This window comes from Scomber scombrus, chromosome 19 (assembly GCF_963691925.1).
Source record: "Scomber scombrus chromosome 19, fScoSco1.1, whole genome shotgun sequence".
Lineage (NCBI taxonomy): Eukaryota > Metazoa > Chordata > Actinopteri > Scombriformes > Scombridae > Scomber > Scomber scombrus.
In genome coordinates, this window is record NC_084988.1 from 10,015,333 (window position 1) to 10,042,258 (window position 26,926).

Consider the following 26,926-nt stretch of genomic DNA (forward strand, 5'->3'; position numbering starts at 1 on the left):
TTTTTCCTCACATGTAACTTCACATGCACCTAAAGGATTATTTTAAAAATCTTTGTTAGACTATCTTCCTCTTTCTAATTCCCTAAAGCAGCTAGAGCCAGCCATCTCAAACTGCTTCAGCAAACAAGGTCCATCTTGACTATAATACCCATATAATGAGGAGATTTAGCCTGGCTACACTTGTTTAAGTATAATCTTGATCCAAGAAAATGGCTCATCTCTTTAGCCTTTCTTTGCCTCTGTGTGTGTGTTTCTGGAAACGTTAAGCTAGCTTTGTAGCAGGGGGCTGATGAAGGCAGACTGTTGGGGAGTTCTAAGATTACTGCTCAAATTGAATAAAGGAGTCGACACATTACAGCAGCTTAGATGATACACCCCACTGCACTGATTAATTTAAAAGCAGCACAATGTTACTCACATGCACACACGAGGCACCCAAACAACAAGTGTAAACCTGGCCATCCCCTCTCTTTAACGGCGTCTTTTCCCTGCCATTTACCTTTTCCTTCATTTTCTCTCAGCTACACGTCAACACACTCATGCACTCACACACACAACAACTCACAAGCTCTCAGCATGGCCCCTGCCTCATGACTTGAGTTCATTATTGCCTTGGCAGGGTTTCTCAGATGAAATTAGAATGACAACAGGAATGACACAGAGTGTAGCAGTGGAAAGTTTACACAGGGTGAAGTCTAGAGTGTGTGTGTGTGTGTGTGTGTGTGTGTGTGTGTGTGTGTGTGTGTGTCTGTGTGTACTAAACAAATCTAATCTTCTCTGATTCCTGGGCAAGCTTGTCTGCATGCATTTGTGATACACTTCTTCTTTGCGTACAGTATGTACTCAGTCTAAGAGATGGAGACAGAGAGCGAATGAGACAGAATGGCTTCTGACAGTAGAACACAGCATGAGTACTACTCTCTGGGACAAAGTCACAAAGCCTTTCATAGTGGAACCACCAGTTACTGTTGACAGTGCAGGCAGAGTTCATTTACTGGCAATACTACCTGTCACACAAGTTAGATACCCTGAAGGCTGAATTGTGACTTTCCGATCCAAAAAAGTGCTGATGACTGTCTGTTTCACAGGCAGACAGTGAGGAAAAGCAAATTTTCAATTTCCTCAAATGCACAGTATGGATGAGCTGCTTCTTCTGTGCTTTTTAAAACTAGTTTAATGTTGTGTTTAAAAAAAAAATGTTAGAAAATTCATCCTCTCTTAACATAGTGAGAGTTTATTTTTAGCCACATTATTTATGTATGTGGCTACATTATCTATGTATGGCGATGTGTATCAGTTGGTTGTGCCACCAGTTTGTTCCAGACAGAAATATCTCAACAACTATTAGATGGATGCATAAAATTTAGTAAAGACATTCGTAGCTCACAGAGGATGAATCTTACTGATTTGTGGTGATCCTCTAATTTTGACTCTCGTACCACCATGATGTCATTTGTAGCTTTGAGCGATTCATGTTATCTTCAGGATGAATTGTAATCATTTCAGTAATCCCTTTACTTCTCATCTTAAAATGTTTAAACTTTTCTCCAATTTATGACCTATACGTAAGATGGTGAACGCACTAACAAACTAAACTAAGATACTGAATACAGTAACACACTAAATCAAGATGGTGATCAATATCTCAGTTTAGTGAGTTAGTGTCCAACATGAACATATGCTAAATTAAGATGCTGAACATGCTAACAAGCTAATGGTAAACAGGCTAACATGTCAAATTTAGATGGTGAAAACGGTAACATGCTAAACTAAGATGGTGAACATGGTAAACATGTTAGCATGGTCATTGTGGGCACTATAGCATAGTGACTGATTGGCATTTAAGCCTGACTACTAGCATGGCTGTAGAGTCTTGTTCTTTTTCTTTGTGAGATCAGGAAGGGCATTAATGTCAAGACCTCTTTACTAGAGCGAAAATTGAAGTGTTACTATAGAAGTCTTACTGCAAACTGGAGATAAACGACAGAAATATGAACTATTTTATTGCAAGTGACAGGCAGAAATGGTCTGCTGAAGTACAGTGAGGTATGGCAACAAGGAGAATACAGCTACAGTAAATCTTGTTATATACCAATAAAAAGGCAAACTGATTTATATCTCTGTAGACTTTGTCTTATATACAGCGCCTCTATGGTAGGAGTACAAACTTAATGGGAACAGTACATTAAAAAAGGTAAAGTAACTGTATCACCCAGAAAGTCAGGCAGCATTACATATACTTTAAAAGAGCTCTGCCTGTTCAGAGGCCATATAGTCTTCAAAAGTGTTTTCATAAACAGCAAGATAAAGTCAAGTGCCTGTGGCCCCTGAGCTCACCAGATTGAAACATCACTAAACCTTTACGGCAAATCCTGGAGTGCAGGGTGTGAAAATAGATTTTCGAGTGCTTCGACCTTAAAAGAACTACAGGCTTTTCTCTTTAAGGATATTCTTGGATTTGAATAGACACAGTTCAAGTGATGTATGACAGCAGTAGAAGGAAGACTGAAAGTTAATATTCATATATTTCTGTTTTCCTATCAGTGTCCAAGCTACAGTATCTTTGGTTTGGTGTAATCTAGGACACATAGCCTATCCTCGATATCCTGTATTCTCAACAGAGAAGATTAAGGAAGTTGATCAACCAAGGAGGCACGGCTCAGATCACAATAAACTGAAAGCTAATTAGATCTGTTTGTCATGAATGCTCTGTGGGGCTGTGCAGAGTAGTTTTCTACCATACACCCAAAACCTGTCAGATGAATTCCACATTGTGTCATTAAGCAGTATAGCAATAACACCGTCCATCCCACAGGTTTATTTTCACTTCTTTTTAGCTAACTTCCTTATATTTTGTACTGTGTTAATACCAAAAAGGCAAACTGAGTCCATTACTAGTCTTTTAAATTCACTGTGCACTACAATAGTACCTTCTTACAATATAAAGAAGTCATAATTATAATTTTACTTGCTCATAAAAGGATTCCCACTTACCTTTTGGTTATTTCAAGATTTGATATTCGGTAGCAGGAATTCAAAATCAGATAATTATTTGAAACAAACAAACAAACAAACACACAAACAACAAATCCCACCTAAAATTGGCCAGATGTTTTTGTACTTTTGTGTATGTTTGGTTTGGGGCTGCTCTTCATAGTTCCAATGAAAATCTAAATTTTTATATTACATGGATCACATATTTTGAAATTTTTGAAAGGGGCCAGATGCAGTGAATAGAGGAAGAGAAATGATTTACACTGTTGTCCTTAGCTGTGTACAATACAATATAATACTTGTTTTTTTTTTAAACGTTCTTCTGTAACTTTTTCATTCTTACTTTTTGGCAAAAAAGCTAAATCAACTTTAAAACGTTGAATAAAACGTTGGCATTGTATTTCTGCAAACCACGGATATGTTAAATGTCTATGCTGACTCTGTACATTTCAGTGTTGGCCATTATCAGTTGAATAATAATGTTAGTAATGTTACAAAGCTGTGGTTAAAATCTGGTTAGATTTAGGCACAAAAACCACTTGCTTAGGGTTAGGGAAAGATCATAGTTTAGCTATAGCTGCAAATATCCCTAAGTCTTGCTAAAAACACCTGGTTTTGTCGGTTTTGTCGGAAGCAGCATTGATCTTGTGGTTTGACTTTAAATGTTGATATGATATGTATTGTTGAAAAGTTGACATGCTGCATATAAAATGTATAATGACGACTGGGCTAGGTTTACAATGACATTTTCAGACAATGGTATGTTATCAACTTTGTGGCAAGGTTATTTGCTGTTTGCTGTTTAAACAGCCCTTGTACACTGAGGAATGTTTTTTGTTGCGTAAAAACGTGACTGGCTTACACAGAAACCTGACCTCAACCCTTTTCAACCCTGTTGGGATGAACTGGAACACAGACTGAGCCAAGCCTCATCACTCAACATCATTGGCCGACCTCACTAATGCCATTGTGGCTGAATGGGAGCAAATCCCTGCAGCCAGGCTCCACATTCTTGTGGAAAGCCTTCCCAAAAGAGAGGATGCTGTTATAGCAATATATTAATGGACACGGTTTTGATACTGGGTGATGAACGATCACATACAGGTGAATGTTTAGTTGTGTATATACTTTTGACCTTATAGGGACCTTTTAATGCGGACAAATTTTGCCATCCATCTTTCAGGTAGTATAATTATACTGCATGTGAGACTACTGCAGGTGAAGACTATGCTACTGTAAGAGACTTCCCTGTGGGCATATTAATCATATAAACACACTCTGCTATGCTGGGCTCCAGATTAGTTTTTAATTACAGTCAATAGTGCAGAGTGTCACCAGCTACAAGCCAGGCACAATACCATCAGCAATAAACCTTTTCCTCAGGGAGAAGGTATAGCCTGTGAGTATGAGTTTCACATAAATTAAACCTGTGTAAATGTAACAGCAGACACTTTACTGAGTCAAAAGCATGTAAACATTTTAAAGAGACCTCTCTCACTCAGTGGATCCAAGTAAGTGTGTAGTTAAATGTGGTTGTATGATTTGTATGTTAAGGAAATGGTGCAGGTGTGTCCATTAAGTTGGCATTTAGAGAAAAGAAATATAAACAGAACGTCAAAAATAATGTTATTTTAAACTCCTTCCACCTTTAGTATTAGCTGGTAGAGAAAATGCACTTAAAAAACCCTAAATGATACAATCGAATTTCAGTCTGAATGTCTCATTAGTTTGAGTGTACTTTTACTGTGAAGACAACTGAAGAGACAACTGTATTTTTCTATAGTCAGCACACTACATTGTTCTTTCTTCTCTCCAGTCATTGATTTATTTCTTAACCACAGCATTATCCAGGTTAGCTAACAACAGCAGCACACATCAGAGCTTGAAATCCAGCACACAATTACTCAAATTCACACATCTGGTTCAAAGGACTCAGCATCCAGTTTTTAATGCCGAGTCAGTCTGAACTCTAAAACAAATGGAAAAGACAAGTATTCATGGTTGTATTAGCAGCGGAGCTCAGAGAAATAAATGAGAATTCAAAGATTTTCAGTCAGTGTGGGATAGAGAAATAGAGCGCTCCCACGCTCTTGGTGTTTGACAATATAAAATAATAGAGTGTGAGAAAGCAGAATTGATTATCACTTAGCTAAAAGAAAACTCTATTATCACTTCCAGGATTTTTGTTTATGCACACTGTGTTGGTAAAATCCAGTCCAGAGAGGAGGTGAAGCTGATTCAACCTTCATTCACCTCCACATATTAAGTTACTGCTTCTCTAATAAGACAGAGTCCCGAATATGGCTCTGTAAGAGGCCTGACCATCTGTCTTTCCCTCAGTCTAAGCACAAGTTTAATTGACTATCTTGTGGTAGGGGAAGAGAGGTAAGCCTTCAATGAAAGCAGGAATGTCCATGATAGCTATGGCACCCGTCATCTTGGCGGAGGGAGAAAGGTAGGTAAGTTTTGACACCTCCCCGTAGGTAGAGCCACTTAAATCCTCCCGTTTGTCCTCTTCTCCTTCTTTACCACCACCCTCCTCATCATTCTCTTCAGCACCAAAGCCCACCACCTTAGTGAAACAGAGTGAGTTTTATTTAAATGCAGTGTTTACAGGTGCACAGACAAGTAACATAAAAAAGCTGCATATCCCTCTCTTGCTCTATTGAACATTAACAGGCATGCAAAGATGAAGCATCACTTACATGCACACTGAGTTTCCGACTGTTCTGTCCTTGATGCTCTTGGAACCAGGATATCAGCTCATTCCTGGTCATCTGCTTCAGAGCATCAATCTAAACACAGACACAAATGTCAGTGTGATCCACTGAAAAATTGTGTTCAGCTTATACAATCTAAGAAGTTCTATTCTAATGTTGACCAATCTTCTTTTATAGTAAATGTTTTATATAGTGAATTGATTTGGCCATCTCAATCTAAAGGGCAAATATTAACATGGGGAACAGTACAATAAAGTCAAGTTTGAGATTAGGCTATTTTACTGGAATCCTAGCAACATTTACACTTTCAGCACGAGTTACATGCACTAATGAGTATATGAGTTCCTTTATCACATCAGTTATATCCTTTTTAAATTAAGTGTAATATTCATTTACCTGTTGTGAATGTGCATAAAATAACCAAAGTGGAAATTGTGAGAAAAAAGCAACGAATCAATGAAATGCCATGATGTTTCAGATTTAGTGGGGTTGGATCAATTATGTAAAATTATCTTGACAATGATAGCATAAAGGTTATACTGTGACAGTGCGCTGTCCCCTGGCTAAGATGTATGTTGCTTTCTCCTGATCAATATTGTACATTTTGTATTATAATATGCATCCATAAGCTATTCTTTTTGACAGCTGTCTCTAACTGAACCATCTGGGACAAGATCAAGTCTAGTAATCTACTGTAGTTTAGAGAATTGACAGTATTAGGTTCAAGATTTGACGTCAGCTGAAATAAGAGTTTATTTTTTGTGCATTTGGTGTTCCATAAATGAAGTATGGATGACAAGGGTGGGATGAATTGTGAAGAATACAAAAGTTTAGGGTTGAAAATAATATGAGAATGTACTCCCATTGTAACAGAGATAGACTATCTCCATGTAGAAGTAAAGGAATTAAATGTGAGTCAAAACATGCTCCCAAAAGAGCAGAAAGCAGAAATATGCATGTATGTGTCCTCACCTCTCTATTAAGCCTATCAAACACATACTGCTGTGTGACCACCTCGGCCCAATTCCTATCCACCTCCTCCCCGAGGTGTGTGTCCTCACACTCCTTCAGCTTCACTAAAGCAGTCACCTGTCCAAAACACACAAACAGTACATTAGAGTTTCTGCACACTGTTGACTGTTTGATAAGTTGAAGTGAAACAGTAGCTCTGAGTACACAGCTGGCTCTGATGTGTTATTAATCTACCAAAGTAACTTCAAGAACAAACTCTGACATTTTTAGAACTTTTTTGGATATATATCATATTTATTGTGACTTTTCTGTTTTCCATATCTATGGGAAACTCACAAGCACACAAATGCACAAAATCACACACACACACACACACACACACACACACACACACACACACACACACACACACACACACACACACACACACACACACACACACACACACACACACACACACACACACACACACACACACACACACACACACACACACACCTGAGTATTAAAGGCTTCCTCTGTCAGCTCATTGAGTGTCTCCCCGAATGAAGCCAAGAACTCTTCAATCTTTAACTCCACCAGCTCGGTACTGAAAGAAATAAGTTCATGAGAGGTAAGAGATACTGTATATTATATATGGGCTACAGGCTGTTTGACTCTTTTCCTCATTTATCAGTTCCACTGGTTTCTCTTTGTGGGGCCACATAGATAAATTATACCTTGGTTTTGGGAAAGCGGTTAAGATAAATCATATCTTGCTTTGGAACAGATGAAAAGTTACGATTGTGTTGCAGACTCACTTGAACTTGGTGGCTTGTGTTTCCACGGTGACAGAAAAGCCAAGAACACCTGAGGTGTTTCTGCAAGTGGGGTAGACATGGTACCTGCAGGATAGATTTTATATAAATTGTGGATAAATGCAAAAAGCAATGTTCTAATGTCGCTGGGGCAAGCTTATAAACATTGTTAGCTTTCAAATTTTAGACATGCACAAGGAAACTCCTTCAGTCTCCAAACAAGATCAGTTAATTCTTCTGGAAAGCAAAATAAAAACCCATATTAAAAAACAGTGACATATGGCAGAGACAGCAAGCACATTTGCATACACATCTTTTTATACCCAATCACGTTTCAGTTTTTGTATAAAAGAAAACCTAAGTGGAATTTGCAAAACTAATTAAAAAAGTCAAATAAAGTAGAAACAACGTTTTTACAGAGTTGGTAAAGTTGGCATTTTGAGAAGCAAGAATCAAATGCCAGGATGTATCAGATTTAGTGGGACTTGATCAATTATGTAAATATATTATGCAGAAAAATACACTAGGATTCACAATATATGCAAAATTCACATATGGTGAAAGAAACAAGAACATTTAAAACATAGCAAAAATGATTTAAAAAAAACATTTACTGTAAATAAATTACAATTAATAATATTGGTGAGGTAAAATATTGTTTCTAGGTGAAAGCAAGTTTGAAAAGATGAGTTTTAGGGTGTTTTTTTAAGTTTAAAGGAAACCTGATTCAAATTGTATTTTGTCAAACAACAGTAAAAAAACAACAACAATTTCACAGATGCATAATTAGACACCCACCCCAAAGTCTCTTTGGTCCGAAGGAAGTCAAAACAGGGTTCCTCCATGTGCATCTGAAAGACAACAGCTCAGTCAAAGATGGAGGGATAATCAGGTGGATAGATAGAATAAATGGAGAAATGAACATTTCAGTACTCACCACCAATAGTTCCATCAGTGTGTGTTCCTTTAAGGCCTTGGGACCAGACTAGATAAAACGTGTAAAGAAAGAAAAACAGGAGTGAAATAGTGTTCCTTTAAAAACAAAGGATGTTAAATGACATTAAAGGACTGTAGACATGTGATTATGTGTGTACCTGGTAGTAAACAGTGACCTCAGAGTTGGCATCTCCCTTACTGAGTGATTTGACTTTACAGATGTGATGCTTCAGAGGAAGCTCCACCACTCTGAACATCACTGGCACCTCCACTGGCAGCTTGGAGAACTTCAACTTGCTGCCAGAGGAGATGAAAGGAGGAGAAAAGGGTGATAAAGGGAGGTTGGGAGAAGAGGGGGATAGAATTGAGGAGGGACAGAAGAAAGGAAGAATAAGGGGAGATTAAAAAAAACAAAAACAAAGTGGAGGCGAATTATGGATTCAACAACTGAAGCTAATGCAAATTACAGTGTATGCCAGCTAATGAATACATTTGATTGTATAGTGGTATTGTATTGGTATTCTCATTAGGGAGTGCATTCAGAGTAATGGCTGACTTACTCTGTGACATATCGCAGAAACTCCAGTGACTCCTGTGGAGGAAATACAATAAATAGATTATGCACAGGTTCAAAATAATAAAGAAAGAGAGTGAGGAAAGGGAATGAAAAAAAAACACAAGGACAATGTCAAGAACACTCAGAATCAATTGATGCAAGTGCAGACATGAACATAAACTAATTAGCTAATTTAATTTCATGGTTAATCAATCTAGATGTCCTTTTACTGACTGCCATCCACTCACAGAGCTGGTGAAGTTGCCCTGCACCAGTCCTTCTGCGTACAGTTGAGCCCTGAAGCTCTGGATGAACTGCATCAGCTCATCACTGGTCAGACCGGCTGTCAGAGCCTGATACTTCTCCACCATGGACCAGCGAGAGTGCTCCAAGATTAACAAGCGCACGTCCCTGAGAGAGAGAGGAAGGACGAGAGGCAGAGGAGGAGGAGTAAAAGAGAGAGAGAGAGGAAGAGAGAGAGGAAAATAGGACAACAAAAGCAGGAGGATTTTCTATTTAGGGCTGTCACACATTTCACCACTAGAAGGCATCATAGACTTGGAGATAACTTTGGTGGCAAGACGATATTATCTAGGGGGAAAAAAGGATAGAAGGTAAACAACTGACTTGCCGAGCTTCTCGGGTTTAATGAGGATGTTGAAGTAGGTTTTTTTGAGCTGCTCTGCGAACATGCTGAAGACATCAGGCGAGACAGAAAAATCAGCCAGGTGGTCAATGATCAGGTTGAACAACAGCTACAGAGAGAAGTGAGAGGGAAAGAAAAGCAGAAGAGATGGAGAATCATCATTATTCTGTATCTAAAAAATGAACAAAAAAAACCCCAACATGGGTATATGTGTGTCAACACTGCATATGTGACCATGCATATACAGTATGAAAGCAATTTTACTAAGATTAGCCGTTAAAGTTTCTATGTGTTGTTTTTTAAAAATGTGATTATGGCATCATCCTAATTATCTTAAAAGGTTTTTGTTTGTTTGTAGAAAAATAATCTTGCAAAAACTGATTCAGTGATGCTTTCAAATATTCCACTAACTCTTGCAATAATAATAATGATGATCATAATAAATAATAATTTTACCACTAGATGACTTTAAATGTCCTTTAAAGGTGAAATACTAAAAGAATACACAGTGTATACAGTGGGAAATACTTTTTAATAAGCCACACTTATTAGAAACATATACTGTTTGTAAGTTGTCACTTCTGGCTTTAATAATGACAAATGCTTCTTGTACAGACTTGTGTCACATTTAATAACTTGTCTTTTTCTCAGAATCCATTTTTACTTGAAGAGCATTAACAAATGATTCAATAACCAATAACAAAGCTATTGGTTGGCAAACATGCATAGAGTTTTATGGTCAGTATTATTTTTTATAAAGCTATATCAAACTGTTATATATACACCGTAAAAAAATGTGATCAATGGTTCTCAAAGAAATTATGACAATAAAGAGACATATAATGTTATAGAGTAGATTTAAAGGAAAGTAATTTAATAACTTTTAATCAGTTAAAAAGGATTTTAAATGTGTCACTTTATTGCCTCATTTCTGTTATGTTCAGTCTTCTCAATATAATGTCTCCTTGTTGGCTTGATATTTCATATTGCTATTCTAATATAGGCAACAGTTAACGTAAAAGTCAGAGTGATGAAATGACAAAAAAGAAAACACAAACTTTCACATACAGTATGGATTTCTCTGATTGCACGTTTTGAAATAATGTATGCTTAGTTTGTGAGCCATACATTGCCAGAAAGATCCTGTATTGTTTGTGTAGATATATGTGTGCTTATGTATCCATATCTGTATGGTGTGTTATCCATCAGATGCATTTACTCACAGGTAGCTTGTGGTTAAATCCTTTAACCTTGATGACAAGGCCATGCTCACCGGCCACCAGTTTGTACTCAAGCTGGGCCACTTCAGCTTCATAGGCCGGTTCTGCCAGGTAGTGGCACAGGATATTGACCAGCAGGTCAAACAAGACCACACTGGGAACAGAGGGAGGAGAGGAGGAAGGATAAAGAGAGATATAAAAGAGGTGGAAGAAAGGAAGGAAGGTGAGAAAAATGAGAAGGAAAACATAAAACAGGAAAGTAAACAAAGTGAAGTAATGGAGAGATGGAGGAAATGAGAGAGAAGGTGAAAGACAGGAAGGAACAAAAGAAAAATACAAGAAACAAAAACAGGAGAAAGTGATAAACAAGATCAACAGTGAAGAGTAGAGGATAGAGGAAGGACAGGGGAATGATGAAAAAGAGGGAAACAGGGAACATGGTGAAGGGGAGGAGAAACCACAAAGCAGAAAAAAAGAATGAGGGACGGCAGAAAAGTAAGAAATGTTAATGAATGTTACAACAGGAAAACAAACACTATTCTCAAGGTGATATATTAGTCTGAACTCACTTTGTAGCAGATTGCTGGATTACAGGGGAGATTATGTGGAATCTGATGTAGGCTGCAGCAGGAGAAAGGATAAATGGTGTCAGCATCTCCCTAATGTTATTTAATGTCCTTCTGCAAACATCTTGCATGCTCAGTGATGCACACAGTAAAAGCACACACTGTCTCACGCAGGCACACACACCTTTTGGGATTTTGAATTTGTCGTCCTTCTTGTACCACAGGCAGCCCCTGTCGCTTTCGGCTATCCGGACAGGAAAGTCTGTGTCTGGGCAGTCAGAGGGCTTCAGGGTGAAGTCAGTGGCTGAGCAAAAATGCACATAAACAATAAAACATTATCATTCCACTTGGTCCAATCTCATAAATAATGTGTGAATTTTAACAATTCAGTACAGCAAACCCCGTTTGGGATAAAAATGCAACCACTTGTCAACACATAGAAAGAAAGAAAAAAATGACTCTTGTGACAATAAGTGAAGCCGCATAGTTTCAACATTTTTTAAAAATTGGCCATACTGTTCTGTTGCCTTCCAAAATATATAGACAACCACAGTGCCAAAATGCACCAGCCCTGAAAGTATGGTGAGAATTGCAGAGATACTTATTTACTTATTTATTTTATACATCTATCCTAATAGATAATATTAAAAATCCTCACACTTAATTGATGTACCCTAATTAGCCCAATAAACACAAAATAATTGGAGGTGTCATATAGATATGACTGACCCCGCCTGCAAGTGTTAAAGCTGCTTTAACTGATTGGCCGCTTGGGGGCAGTGGAAACAAGTTGTGAACACAACACTGAAAATATCATCACCTTCTAAGTCGATATGTTGAACTTAATAATTCTGTGTTTCTGTTCATCTGGTGAATTTAAGTCCACTATTCACTCTCCTTTAGTTCAGTTTTAAGCTCTTTCAACTCCTGAGGGAAATGTCTGCCTCTTTAGCTGCTAAATGCTCCTCTGTGTTTGTGTGTCAAAACCTGGTTCACTGAGAAAGGAGCCACAGTCTCAGATCCCAGACACTCCAAACCTGCAGGGGGCAACCACATCAGTGGTGGAACCCCAGGTAAGAGGAAGGAAGTGCCTGAGGGAGCACATTCACCTGCGCACCCATACAGGAAGCATGGTCTGAAATGTTTGGAGCTGGCTAGGTCAGCTCTCTTGCCTGCTCCTGATCGGCCATTGAAGACACCACTGGTATAGTACAGTTGATGTTTAAGTTTGGAGGCCATGCTTCCCAAATGCTTTGATTGTGTGTTTGTGGTTGCAATGATTATTTTTGTTGAGTAAATTGGAAACTTTATTATGGTTTTATAGAAGTACTTTGGTACTCGTGCTTTGTTTCTAGTACTCTAATAGTGACCTTTGGTGTAGCTTGTTACTTTAATTGTTAACCTTTTTGAAATGATTTGAGTTGAATTAATCTGAATAAGTTTAATTTAATTTCATTTATCAAGTAACATTAACATTTATTAATTCATTTATTCTTTATATTAAGAAGTGTGAACTGAAATTATTTGCTATTAATGCCTTTGTCTTTCTGTTTATCCTAGGTTATTAACCTATTTTGTTACACCCCATTCATCCCCTTCTGACCCAAAATAAAAAACTCAAGATTGAACAGAATTGAGTTGTCCATCGTGTCCTTCAGCAGTTGATCAGCCATTTTCAAGTTTGGGCAGAGCTGTGGTCAACAAATACACACTTCAACAGCACATAACTTGACAGTTAATAATCACCGTAGACAGTGAGGACAAGGATTAAAGGCCTGAAGCCAAGCTGTCGACGCGAAGGACTGGAAATTCTCCACCATGGCGGAGAAGGCTCTTGGCAAGTCAGTCAAGCAACTGAAGCAAGAGAGGACCTCAGCTAAAAGTGCCTTCACCAAACAGGCAAACTACCTGAGCAAAGCTGCAGATGGCCTGGTCAAACATGATCTACAAGAGGAGTTCTACAAGCTCAGCTCCCTGGCAAGATGTGTCAGCGATGCAAATGATGACTACAGGGCTGGTCTACTGGCAGATGCTGAAGCAGGAACTGAGAAGGATGAAGAGGTCAAGCTCGACATGCACCAGCAGGCTGAGCTTGAAAGGACAATAGAAGAGTGCGACGCGAGGCTGGGGGACATCCGTGAAGCGGTCCAATCCAACCTCTGGCCAAGATACGGTAAGGAGGAGGTTCACTCTGCAATTGGAGAAGCGGAAAGAGCCTATGACAGAGCCCAAGCAAACCCCATCGCTGCTATCAATAGAGACGGCTACGAAATGCAGCGGAGAGAAGCAGAGAGGCTAATCCATGAGGCAGTAGCGAGCCTGAAAGACTGGGAAAAATGGATTCCACATGATCAGACAGCAGACCCGAAAGGCAGATTGAAAGACCTGAGAACATTCCGCAGCAACCTTGAGGCCAGGAGAGCAGAATTCCTCACCGCACAAAGAATTGCAGAAGAGAGAAGAAGAGGATCAGAGCCCCAACTGATGGCAGTTCCACAGCCGGTTCCACAAGCAGTGGTGAGAATAAAGCCAACCAGTCTACCGAAATTCACTGGGTTCAAGAGGAATTTCCACAGATGGAGGAAGGACTGGGAAAGCCTGCAAAAGCAGGGAGAACCGACTGGCTCAGTGGAGGTAAAGAAGTTCCAACTCCTTGACAGTGTGGACGAGAGGATATGCAGAGACCTGCGGCTGTCTACATACAACACTGCTGAAGACATATTCAGAGTGCTTCAAAACAGGTACGGAAACAAGTCAGCAATTGCCTTGGAAATAATCGAGGACCTGGAGAGGATCCCTCCCTTGAAGTCGTACCAGCCGAGGAAGGTAATTGACCTAATTCAAGCTGTGGAAAAGGCCCTGAATGACCTCACCGAGCTTGAAAGTGCTGGAGCCATCAATAATCCCCTGGTGATCAGATCCATAGAGAGCAAACTGCCTGACAATATGAAGAGGGACTGGCTGACATTCATGGTCAATCCAAGAAACGGAGTCACACCTGACAATCACTTCGATAGCCTCCTCACATTCTTAAAGACTCAGGAGGACATTCTAGAGAAACTAGACCAACTGGGTGTAGGTGAGAGACCGGAGAAGAAACCTACCTACCCGGAGAAGAGGTTTGCCTCCACAAAGTCCACAAGAAGAGGAGGATGTGTTGTCTGTGGAGACGAAAGGCACAGAGAGAAGATTTTCTTTTGCAAGCGGTTCAAAGAATTAAAGCCTGGTGAAAAGCTAAACGCCGTTGAAAAGCTAGGAGCATGCAGAAGATGCCTCATGTGTCATGAAGAGGACGAGGAATGTACAGACACTTACCTGTGCAGGAACAGAGACTGCAAGAGAGACCACCATTTCTTTCTCTGCCTGAAAGGAGGATTCAAGGGGAAAGAAATCTGAGAAAGTGGGAAAACCCAGCACCAGAAGGCAAACCCTCATAGAGGAACAAGAGAAATTAATATCTGAGCTCCGCCCAGACATGGCAGAAAAATTCAGGAAAGCTTTCACCAACATGGCTGCAAAATCACACTGCACTGGAAAAAACCTACCTGGAGTGATGGACTCAAACACATGTGAGTTACCAGTTATTCTTATGCTCCTTGAGGTAACCACCAATGCGGGGCAGAAGATTGGAACACTCATTGACTTAGCATCAGACACCAACTACATCACTCAGAGCTGCCAGAAGACTGAAACTACGAAGTGAAAGAATCGTACTGGTTGTCCATGGAGTCGGAGGCATGGCCATGAAGGTAAAGACCAAAAGATACCTACTCAAGGTAAGAGTCAAGACACCCAGAGGCACGGAGAGAGCTCATGAGCTGATCTGTTATGGCTTGGATGAAATTGCAAGTTTCGAGTGCACAGAGTCATCAAACCGCAACAACTCAAGAAGTTTTTCCCCGACACCAGCCTGGAAGACCTCCACAGACCAGAGCACGTCGAGCTTCTCATCAGCCACCGTGAAGGAAGACTCGCCCCACAAAGAGTAAAGGTAGTAGGAGATCTCGTCCTTTGGGAGAGCCCTTTAGGAAAGACCGTCGGCGGAGCGCATCCAGACCTCTTTGAAGTCGTGGACATGGCCCTACACAACTCTGAGACTCACTTTGCACGATCGATGAGGACCACAGCAGTGAAGTATCAAGAAATTGCTGAGATACACGAGATCAAGGCTGAAACCACAGCTGGCAGAGAGTTCTTAGACTGGTGGAAATGGGACAGCATTGGAGCAGCCTGTGAACCCATGTGTGGAGGATGCAGATGTGGTAACTGTCAACCGGGAGGTAAAGACATGACTCTGAGCGAGGAGAAAGAACTGGAGATCATCAGACGAGGCCTTACCTATGTGAAAAAAGATGCACACAGTCAGGAGGCTCACTGGGACACAAAATACCCCTGGATTGAGGATCCAAGTTCCCTGCCCAATAACAGGAATGGAGTGGAGGCCACCTTTCTACGGACAGAGAGACAGCTCAAGAAAGAACCAGAGTGGCGGGTGGCATACACAACTCAAATCCATGAGATGGTGGAGAGGAGAGCAGCAAAGAAACTCCCCAAGGAAACCATCGCTGACTGGAAAGGCCCAGTATGGTATGTCAGCCACTTGGTGGCGCCAAACCCACACTCCATTACAACACCTGTGAGACTGGTATGGAACAGCAGCCAGAATTTTAGAGGGCTCAGCATGAACGACCTCCTCCTGAAAGGGCCTGATGTTCTCAATCCCATCCGAGCAGTGTTATTAAGGTTCAGAAGAGGAGTCCATGCTGCTCTAGGTGACATCAAGAAAATGTACAATTCTGTGTGGCTTGAAGATCTGGAGATGCACCTCCACAGATTTCTCTGGAGAGACAGTGAAGATGGAGAAATTGAGGAATATGCCATCACCAGAGTCAACATTGGTGATCGACCAGCAGGGTGCATCGCACAACTGGCCATGAGAGAGACGGCAAAACTGCCTATGTTCACTCACCTGGAGGAGGAGCGTAGGATCATTGAAGAGGATGCCTATGTGGATGACATCCTGACATCTCATAATGACCTGGACAAGCTAGACAAAACCACCAAAACAGTCGAAGAAGTCCTGAAAGCAGGTGGATTCTTCCTCAAGCCGTGGGTCCGGTCAGGCCAAAGTGGGAGGCAGACACAAGCATCACAACATCCAGAAACGTCGGATCAAGTCTTCATTCTTCCCAACCAAATGAGAGAAGGAGACAACAAAGCCCTTGGAGTTGGGTACCTGGTCGAATCTGACAAACTGTATCTCATGACTTCAATCAACTTCTCAAAGAGAAAAAAGATGAGAATCAGCCAAAATCTTCTTGGGAAAGAGGTAAGAGTAAAAACTCCAAACCCACTGACTAGAAGACAACTTCTTAGCCAAGTGGCTAGCCTGTATGACCCCATAGGCCTTGCAACACCTACCAAACAAAAGGGAGCCATTCTAGTCAGAAGAGCTTTTCAGGAAGCTGGAGGCAAAACTCTAACACGAGACACATGGGACAAACCTCTGTCTGAAAGACTTAGAGAAGAAGCTATCCACCTGTTTGAGGAATACACACGGCTCAACCAAATCACCTTCCACAGAAGCCTCACACCAGTCAAAAGAATTGGAGGACCCTGGGGAATAACATTCTCTGATGGAAGTGACCAGAGCTATGGAGCTGTTGTGTACTTCAGATGGGAGACTGAACAAGGCGTCCAGGTCCGGCTTGTTGAGTCCAAAGCAAAGCTCACACCACTTGACCAAAAAGGAGAACCAGTGAAAGCTGAGGTATGTGGTGCTGTCTTTGCTGCAAGGCTCAGAAGATACATCGAAAAGCACAGTCGGATGCAAGTGGAACGTTGGCTCCATCTGCTGGACAGCCAAACCGTGCTAGGAGCAATACAGAGAGACAGTTATGGGTACCAGACCTTTTTCGCAAACAGAGTGAGAGAGATCCAGAAGTCCACATCAGTTGAGGACTGGAGGTGGATTCCAGGTGAGCAAAACATTGCAGACATCATAACAAGAGGAGGAAGCCCAGAAGACCTCAAAGAGGACTCTGTGTGGCAGAATGGACCAGAGTTTCTGACACGACCTGTGGATGAGTGGCCGACAAACTCAGCCAAAGATGTCGCTGCGTATGCCAAAGAAGGTATAAACAAGCTCCAAAGGAAATGTTTTACAGAAGCACTGACCCGAGCACAGGTGAGGAGAAACCAAAATGTCCCATCTGCCACTGCAATTCCACCGTCTCCAGATTCTGCTCAAGGTAAAACTGACCAAACCAAGGACCTGCAAAGCAGCCCCATTGGAGATAAACACCAAATCCAAGTCCGGAGACCACCTGCTGGTTTTGCAGTGGGAAAAATCCTTGACATCAGCAAATTCAGCAGTTTAACTAAACTAACCAGAGTCATCGCCTGGGTGTGGAGAGCTGCCACAGAGTGGAAGGAAGTGCTGGCCAGAACTTCAGGCATAGATGAACCAAAGAGGGTGAGAACGTCTTCAGCTCAAATCAAGTCCAGAGCCAAAGAAGCAACACTTACCGTCAGCAAGTGTGAAGATGCACTCAGGGATCTCTTCCTGGCAGCTCAAGAGGAGGTAACTTTTCCAGACACCACTCTCAGCAGACTTGCTGTTGTCAAAGATGAAAACACTGGACTTTTACTCTGTGGAGGAAGATTCCAAATCTTTAATGATGAAAAAACTGCAGTACCAATCTTGCCTTGCACATCATGGGTATCCACTCTTCTAGCTCAAGAAGCTCACAAAGCAAACCATGAAGAAATCGCAGGCACACTCCTCCGGATGAGAAGGAAAGCCTGGGTGGTAAGAGGCCGGAAACTAGCTCAAAAGATTGTTGACAACTGTGTGGCATGCAGAAAAGCCAAGGCCAGAAGATGCCAGCAGATCATGAGCGACCTTCCGTCAGAGCGAATAACACCGGCCAATCCATTTGAGTACACAACATTGGACTTATATGGACCTTATGAGGTGAGGAAAAAAGTGAAGCTCAAAGTGTGGGGAGTTGTCTTCTGCTGTATGGCGTCCAGAGCTATGCACACTGACCTTGTCAGTGACCAGTCAGCTGAAGGCTTCCTGTTGGCTTACCAACGATTCACAGCATTGAGAGGACATTCAAGAAAACTGTGGTCGGATCCTGGAAAAAACTTTGTCGGAGCCAGACCTGCCCTCTAGGAGCTCTACATGTATCTGGACGGGCTGGAAAAGTCAAAGCTTGAAAATGAAGCCTCCAAACATGGCACAGAGTGGAGCTGGAAAATCCATCCAGCAGATTCGCCTCACCGGAACGGAGCTGCTGAAGCTGCTGTCCGCACCGTGAAGCGGGCTTTGCACAATCTGGGAGGTAATGGAGTCTTCACATGGGGTGAGTTTCAAACCTTCCTTTATATGGCTTCCAACCTCGCCAATGAAAGACCTATTGATGCCAGGACTCAGAGCCGGGAGGACTGTGTAGAGTACATCAGCCCAAATTCACTTCTGCTTGGAAGAGCTGGACCCAGTGGAGACCCAGGGACCTTTAACTTTGAAGGCTACAGCTACAAGAGGTTAAGAGCTATCCAAACAGAAGTTGATCGGTTCTGGAGGAAATGGAGCCAATTAGTAGGACCAAACCTCTTTGTTAGGACCAAGTGGCACACAGCACACAGGAACGTGGCCGTTGGAGATGTTGTCTGGCTCGCTGACCAAAACACCCTGCGAGGTCAGTTCAGGCTTGCCAGAGTCATTGATGTCAATGCTGACAAAAAAGGAATCGTAAGGGATGTGCATGTCAGAACCTTCCCCAGCTACCCAGTCTCAACTGTGAAGCCCACTCAAAAGGTGAGAAATCCATCAACCAAAATACCTGCAACAGTTCTTCACAGAGATGTCAGACGGATAGTCGTCCTGCTTCCAGTTGAAGAGCAGCAACAATGGAGCAACTGAATCCATCACAGAGCTGGTGTGACCTCCTTGGGTTGAGCAACCAGGATGTCAAGTGGGAGGTGTTGTGTCAAAACCTGGTTCACTGAGAAAGGAGCCACAGTCTCAGATCCCAGACACTCCAAACCTGCAGGGGGCAACCACATCAGTGGTGGAACCCCAGGTAAGAGGAAGGAAGTGCCTGAGGGAGCACATTCACCTGCGCACCCATACAAGAAGCATGGTCTGAAATGTTTGGAGCTGGCTCAGTCAGCTCTCTTGCCTGCTCCTGGAGACACCTCACAGCCACAGCTCCTGATCGACCATTGAAGACACCACTGGTATAGTACAGTAGATGTTTAAGTTTGGAGGCCATGCTTCCCAAATGCTTTGATTGTGTGTTTGTGGTTGCAATGATTATTTTTGTTGAGTAAATTGGAAACTTTATTATGGTTTTATAGAAGTACTTTGGTACTCGTGCTTTGTTTCTAGTACTCTAATAGTGACCTTTGGTGTAGCTTTAATTGTTAACCTTTTTGAAATGATTTGAGTTGAATTAATCTGAATAAGTTTAATTTCATTTCATTTATCAAGTAACATTAACATTTATTAATTCATTTATTCTTTATATTAAGAAGTGTGAACTGAAATTATTTGCTATTAATGCCTTTGTCTTTCTGTTTATCCTAGGTTATTAACCTATTCTGTTACACCCCATTCATCCCCTTCTGACCCAAAATAAAAAACTCAAGATTGAACAGAATTGAGTTGTCCATCGTGTCCTTCAGCAGTTGATCAGCCGTTTTCAAGTTTGGGCAGAGCTGTGGTCAACAAATACACACTTCAACAGCACATAACTTGACAGTGTTCACCATCTAGTTGCTAACTGTATCTGTTTGCTGTTTAGTGCTGAGCAGGTTTTTAGAGCTTTTTTGCTGGAAACAGCTGCCTGCTGCAGCCAAAATCAACACTATAAGAGAAATGAGAGTCGACCAAAACAGTAAATTTTAAGCCAGACAGCTAAATGAGCTGAAACTTGCTATAAAGCTCCGTAAAGCCGAGGGTAGCTGCAGAGTCGGGTGATAATTCTCTGTAGGTTAATCACTATGACGCCTCTGACATTACACACTGTCATTTGAGCCATTATTGTAAAGAAATATCAATTATAGCCACTTTAATTACATGTAGCTCATTAGACATAAAATTGGTTTAGCTATACAGAGGTAGACCAGCAAAGACAGGGAGTCGTAATTATGGGAGGACCAGTGAGTTCACTAATAAAATAGTTGGTAAATGGTAATGGGGGTACCCGGGTGTTGGGAAGTGAAAAATCACAAATACGTGCGCTCCTGATGGGATTAAAATCACTGACCAGTGCAATGATACTGAAATCACCCCACCTCCCCTTGAGGAATGAATTCCTTCTGAATGGGGCTTAAGACATAAAGGATAAGTTGACAATTAAGTAGAGCATCTACATTAGATCACTGACTAACTGCCAAAAAGGCAACTGTTCCTCCAAGTCAAGTCAATATATCTGATTACTGTATTCGTTGAATGGAGAGCAAAAGTACAAATTACTGGACCTTGTCTCATTCATGATCATCTAACTGGACAGATTTCAGATACTGTCTGAAGTTTTGGGCCACAGCAACCCACTTTTTAAAAGTTTATTCACCAACCAATGAACTTGTTCTCAGCAGGAAGGTGGAGGTCACTGTTCAGCTCCAGGTTTCCTGTCCAACGCTCCATCCACTCCTGCTGGATGTCTGTGTTAAGAAGGGGAAAAAAGGACAGAGACAATTACATTTCTATTCAGTTATGAATATTTCAAGTTATATATTTTAAGCCAAAGGTCTAAAAGAGATGTGGTTTGGATTTATATCCTGAATGAGGGGCTTAAACCCTTCATTTTATTGTAAATTAAATATTGGTTTTGTAAATGTTTTATCTACACGCTGTTCAAACACTGTAGTTTGCCATCTAAAAGACAGAGATAAATGCTGGCATTTATGCTGCTGGCTGCCTCCATTATATCAGGATGAATATCACCGCACAAGAGGGGAAAAAAAGACATTGTGTTCACTGAATGGCTACAATGTGGGAAGGAGCTGTTAAACTGAAAACAAGCACACACAGAAACACACCCTCCATGCTGTATTGTGTGCCAAACCACTTCTCCCTGAGGGGACACTGGCCCTCATGTTCTGGTGACAACAGCATCAGGTTGGACTTCTCAGGGATGAGGAGGGACAGAGCTGCACTGATCACCTACACACAGGCACAACCACGCACAGGCAGACACACACAAGCACATACAGGCGGATAAAGTCAACTTTTCATCAAGTGAGGAAAGTAAATGTTGTTTTCTGAGTTTCTAAATTACTTGTTTATGTGAGAAAGATTTTAGCCGTCAATCAGAGGCATAAAATCTGAACAGAAGATACTTTCATCACAGAAAATGCGAAGCCACAATTAGACTCAAATTTCCGATGCACAATAACATCCTCCAGTCAGAGATTTACCAACTCTAACAAATATATTTCCAACACGAAACTTCTATTAAGGTGTATAAATCATATCAGGCAGGAAATAACGTCTAGTGAGTGACCTATTTCAATAACACCCTTTTTATACTTGTAAAAGGAAATTTTAGAATAAGATCCTGAATTGGTTCACTCCTATGAACCCTGAATGACTGAACTTACTTCTGGATCAAACTCAAACATCAGCTGATCTCCTGTGAGGAAGTCTTCTTTAGGGAAAAGCTGCATGTTCTCACAAATGTCCTCCACGTACTCTATAGGGTCAATCTGAGAAAGATGAAATCAAAAACAGCTTTTAGCCACCCAGCTTCACCTCCAAAAACACAATATTCAGTCACTTTTTATCCAAAAAAGCATCTAAGACAGCAGAGCAATGAATATATGGATTCTTACCTGCTCCTGATAGTGAAACTCATTCGTTTCAATCTTCTGAATCTCTTCATATATTCTGAATGCATGAACAAACAGACAGAATTATTGCCTTTATTCGTCCTAGACAGAAGCTCAGATGTCACATCATCAACACAGATTATAGAACATAACAAAAACAACAATATAGCCATGAATACATAAATGACGAAACAAACAAACACATTAACCTGTCATATCCTGTATAATACCATATTTATTACTTCCCATCTTACTGTGTACTAAAAAGCGACGCAGACAGAATATAAAGGTTATTTTTGATCATAAAAGCTTTTTTTAATAGCTAATGTGCGTCTGTTGTGCCATTTTGTGAGACTATGTGTGTGAGTGACAGTGCCTTTTCTGTGGTCCGAGTGTCTGCAGCATCTTCAGGTACTGGAACACAAGGTGAGTCACCTGTGAAAAACCCACAGAGGCACAGAGATTAGACATTATAACATGAAAATGCTTAAGCCTTAATGAGTCTGTACCACATTCATTTGTTGGTAAAATTCCTCTTTGTTACTAGAAATGACAGTTAATCTGAAATGTATTGTTGATTTTGATAAACCATAACAATTACACTGATGTCAGAGAGAGGCAGCCAATCATTTTCACTACGATTCTTTGATTACAGTTATTATACCAAGCTACAACAATTCATTTGGAAAAGGTGTTTTCATTAGAAAAACTGAAGAGACACTAATGCGTGTCTTTATTCGTTCCCTTTTAGAGATTCAAGCATGTAAATGAAAATGTCACCTCTGCTTTTGTGAATAAAGAGGAATAATCATTAACTGTGAACAAAAGAATCCTCAGTCCTGACAAATGTGTTTGTAAGAGAAAGAATAAAGGCCAAAGTATGACTTTCATAATTGCTGTGCATACAACAGAGTGTAGAAAACTCTTTGGAGCAGCTCCCTGAGGTTATTTTAACTCACAAATGTAAAAATGTGGTACTTTAAGGTATATTTAGCAGTTTTTAACAAAAGTTTACTTTTTAATTATTAGTCACATTTTAATATGTTTAGGTTTTTCTTGAATTGCAAAACTTTGGCAAGTTAAGGTATTATCTTTTATATTTATGGTATTTTGTGTATATTAATATTATTTAATCCATGTGATGGTTCTATCTGTATGTTGTGTTGAATGCAGTCCTTTCTGTCCTCCACTATGGTTTGTTTGTTTGTTTTTTTGCAGTGCACAGTTCTTTTGTTGTGTTTCCTGCACCAGTTTCATATTGTGGTGACTTGCTGTGAGCTGAATAGGAGGAGCTGTGCAACAGAGAGCATGCCAGTGATAATCCAGCAGCACACTGCAATTTTGTTATCAAGACTGACAGTATATTGTACCAACCATCTTCCACCTACCAGACTTTCTTTATAAGTATATTTATTCATAGAGTACATTTAAAAACAACAACTCTTAACTATTAAATCATGAGTACTGTGTGGCGCACTTGACTGCAGTTTGTTCCCTGCAGTGTGTTTCAGAAAATTAGCACCTTCCGATCTAAACAACTCCAGGCTGATCTTCTCTGAATTGAGGTGCGAGGGATGAAGTGCTCTCGATTACAAAACACTATATCCTCAAGGCCGCTGCAGCATTTATACAGCAGTTATCAATGCATGTTTGTTGACTAAAACATTTTCCATTAAGTACTTAGGATTAGAAAAAAAGTCCTCCTGTTGAATCATATTCAGCTGCCTCCCCGGTCAACACAAGAGTTGTCATAGCAACTGATGACACAGATTGCTTCCTTGAAATTACCTGTTTTATTACTTAAAACAGACAAATAGGCCAGCTGGGTCCTACCTGTGTACATGTAAGTTACAATGCTACCAGTCTCTGCTGAACAAACACTCAAGTATGTCAATATTCAAGTATCTACATCCTACAAATTCCTATGCATGCAACAGATTATAGCAAAAATATGAAACATTGATTCTCTATCATCACAAGTAACGATATTAATAATAACCTATAAATTAGACATGAATGGGTACACTGTTAAATGTTTTTAACGGTTTTTCTCTGCTTAGGTCTGAGTCTGTGTTTTACTATATAAAAAATAAGAAAAAAAGATACCTGGTAGAAGTTTTGGAAACCTTCATCAGTGAGGGTGATGGAGATGGAGAAGATGGAGTATGTGGTGTTTTGGTCAAAGCCAGTTTCACTGTTGCCACCAAACAAAGCCAGAGCCCAACACCTACAATCACATACACGCACACAGAGAAATATGAATTCACATTGATTTAAAAACAGGACTGCTGGATGATTCAGAAAGAGAAACCACATTAAGTGTTGAAATATGAGGAGGGTAGTGAGTAGAAAATGTGTCACTTCATGTTTCTTGATCGCAGACAATTTAAAAAATGCTTTTGTTCTCTTGTTGGGAAAATCAGCTCAGCTTTAAAAATCCTACAATGAAGAAATAAGATGCGGTCCTTGTAGGCGGCAATCGCTTTTCATTCATTTAAGAATGAAAAACAACTTGAAGACTTTTTAGAGTCAGGTAATCCATCATGGTGAACATCGTATCTGCTTTTATCTGAATAAAAGACGTGTCTGTTGTGTGTTGATGCCCTTCAAACACTCAGGTTGGTTTGAAGAGTCTTAAGTGCATTTTCACCCAAGTAGAGATGAAGTTCAATGTGATGGATCACATCAAGCACATTTTAAATACCTGAAAGTTTACATACTGCACTGAACTGAAAAACAAGCATGATAAAAAAAAGATGTATAGTATACTTTTTCAAATGATACGTGGTGATGTATAGTATACTTTTTTATCTTTTGATAAAAAGATTATCTGCATCACTAAATTAAAATAGGTTGCACCACACAAACTAATTCTTATATGGAGACTAGTTACTAAATACTTAAACCTAATAAATGCAAGCTGCACAGTTATCGCTGCATAACTAACTGAACCAACTGACACACCTAATGTTAGCTTGCTAATATATTACCTGTTAACTGAAGAGTAAAATAACTAATAAAGAATAAGGTCGACACATCTGACCTGATATTTAAACATTTTAAATAATGATGTAATCTGGATAGATAACTTTTTAGTACACTGCAAAATCACTGGTATGCTCCCTTAACGTTCATGACAGCCAATTGGTAGCATCCCAGACAGATGTGCAGACAGACCATTCCCCAATTTCAGTGAGGGTGAAAACAATGGCCCAATTTTAAAACCAGCCTCTGACGCTGAAACTGTCTGAACTCAATAAAAACAACCACTCTACTGCCTCGGCAGTTTGTTTCAAATGGGAATTGAGACTGAGTACACTCAAATCTCACTGCTGTCATTTATCAACAGCTGAAAATAGCAGACACAGTAAACAGGAATATTTGATCAAATGCTTAAAGTGGTGTTGTTGGTAAAGGGACTGTTCGATAGGCTCTTGGTATTGTGGGATTACAGGATTTGGTGAATCACTTTGCCACTTATCAACGAGAGGCTGAAATGCTCTTGTAAAACCACATCCAGGGATGAGAATGTATGAATCACATTGCCAAGTGGGCTGGTAAAGTGTATAGTTTGAAGATTGGGCTCAAACACTCTGGGCTCCCTCTGAGCTTCAAAAAGCTCATGTATACCAAGCAAATTGAAGACCTTTTAATTGGGTTTTTGAAGCACCCTCGAAATAGAAAAACAAACAGACAGAGGCAATAACACTCACTTCCTCCTGAGCACTGAGAGGATGCTTCCTGTGCCTTCATGGCCAATAAGCCATGAGATGTAGTGGAGAGGCTTCACTCTGAAAACAGGAGGGAAGAACATGAAAAGGAGAAACAAAAACATTGATGCAATCCCTCTACAATCATAGTATCTTTTGGCTGGTTTAATTCTATGTTTATATGAAGATGACACTCTGGAGAAAGGAAGCAGGGAAATGCATAAAAGAGAAAAAGAAACACATTTCATGCAATTTCTCTACCGTTGGGGGGAAAGTGTGGCCTTTAATGAACCATCTAAATCTATATGAATGTGCCTTGTGCAATGTGCTCTTTATCTATTGCACTGTCTGTAGCTCACCTGTAGTATTTTTCCTGAGGGGGAAGAGCCCAGGTGATATTTAAAGCATGAACTTTCCTGACAGGAACAACTGCAAACACAAAAACATAAACATGTTAGAGTTCTTGTTGCTGCTGGATTGTATTTCCTCCTAACCTTTAAAAAAAAAAGAAGTAATACCATCAATACCAAGCTACATCTTATCAGTCTGCATATGTTTACAGGTTATATGCAGTTCAACCACAGGGTAGCATTGATTTTCTTATTTGAACACTTTTTAGAGCCTTGAGGAGACATAAGTATTCAGTAATTTATAAGAAAAAAGCAAAATTTACTCAGAAGCCTGACAATACAAACCAAATTTGACATAGAATGTTATCCCCTGTTTTTCAACCCTTTTAAGCCATCACATATCCCCTGTGATTTATTTTGCAACCCCCCAGATTGGAAACCACTGTTCAGAGTACCCCAGATGTGTTCAGTATTCAGAGATGCACAGTAAGATGGATACCTCTGTAGAGCTTGTTGAAAGCTGATGTATCAAAGGGATCCGGCATATCAGAGAAATCTGGCTTGGGGAGAGCACTGAAGACATAAAAACAGAACTTTGAAAGGCAACAGTCATGGTT

The 26,926-nt window shown here is 40.4% G+C and overlaps 1 protein-coding gene across 1 annotated transcript in view; it reads right to left on the minus strand.

Moving 5' to 3' along the window:
* Positions 1–4,316: 4,316 nt before the first annotated feature.
* The window catches only part of LOC134000803 (nardilysin-like), a 30,802-nt gene continuing 8,192 nt past the window's right edge, over positions 4,317–26,926 (minus strand). Inside the window, exons 10-32 of the mRNA XM_062440287.1 lie at positions 26,809–26,882; positions 26,319–26,388; positions 25,963–26,040; positions 24,356–24,476; positions 22,626–22,684; positions 22,253–22,307; positions 22,022–22,126; positions 21,461–21,584; positions 20,996–21,082; positions 11,592–11,711; positions 11,411–11,462; positions 10,845–10,995; positions 9,603–9,730; positions 9,224–9,386; positions 8,980–9,011; positions 8,578–8,716; positions 8,421–8,468; positions 8,282–8,334; positions 7,487–7,570; positions 7,185–7,275; positions 6,687–6,803; positions 5,700–5,789; positions 4,317–5,566 (exon numbers count right to left, since the gene is read on the minus strand). Of these exons, the coding sequence (XP_062296271.1) occupies positions 5,348–5,566; positions 5,700–5,789; positions 6,687–6,803; positions 7,185–7,275; positions 7,487–7,570; positions 8,282–8,334; positions 8,421–8,468; positions 8,578–8,716; positions 8,980–9,011; positions 9,224–9,386; positions 9,603–9,730; positions 10,845–10,995; positions 11,411–11,462; positions 11,592–11,711; positions 20,996–21,082; positions 21,461–21,584; positions 22,022–22,126; positions 22,253–22,307; positions 22,626–22,684; positions 24,356–24,476; positions 25,963–26,040; positions 26,319–26,388; positions 26,809–26,882 (2,260 nt within the window). The 3' untranslated portion in view covers positions 4,317–5,347. The remainder of the gene's footprint in view (positions 5,567–5,699; positions 5,790–6,686; positions 6,804–7,184; positions 7,276–7,486; positions 7,571–8,281; positions 8,335–8,420; positions 8,469–8,577; positions 8,717–8,979; positions 9,012–9,223; positions 9,387–9,602; positions 9,731–10,844; positions 10,996–11,410; positions 11,463–11,591; positions 11,712–20,995; positions 21,083–21,460; positions 21,585–22,021; positions 22,127–22,252; positions 22,308–22,625; positions 22,685–24,355; positions 24,477–25,962; positions 26,041–26,318; positions 26,389–26,808; positions 26,883–26,926) is intronic.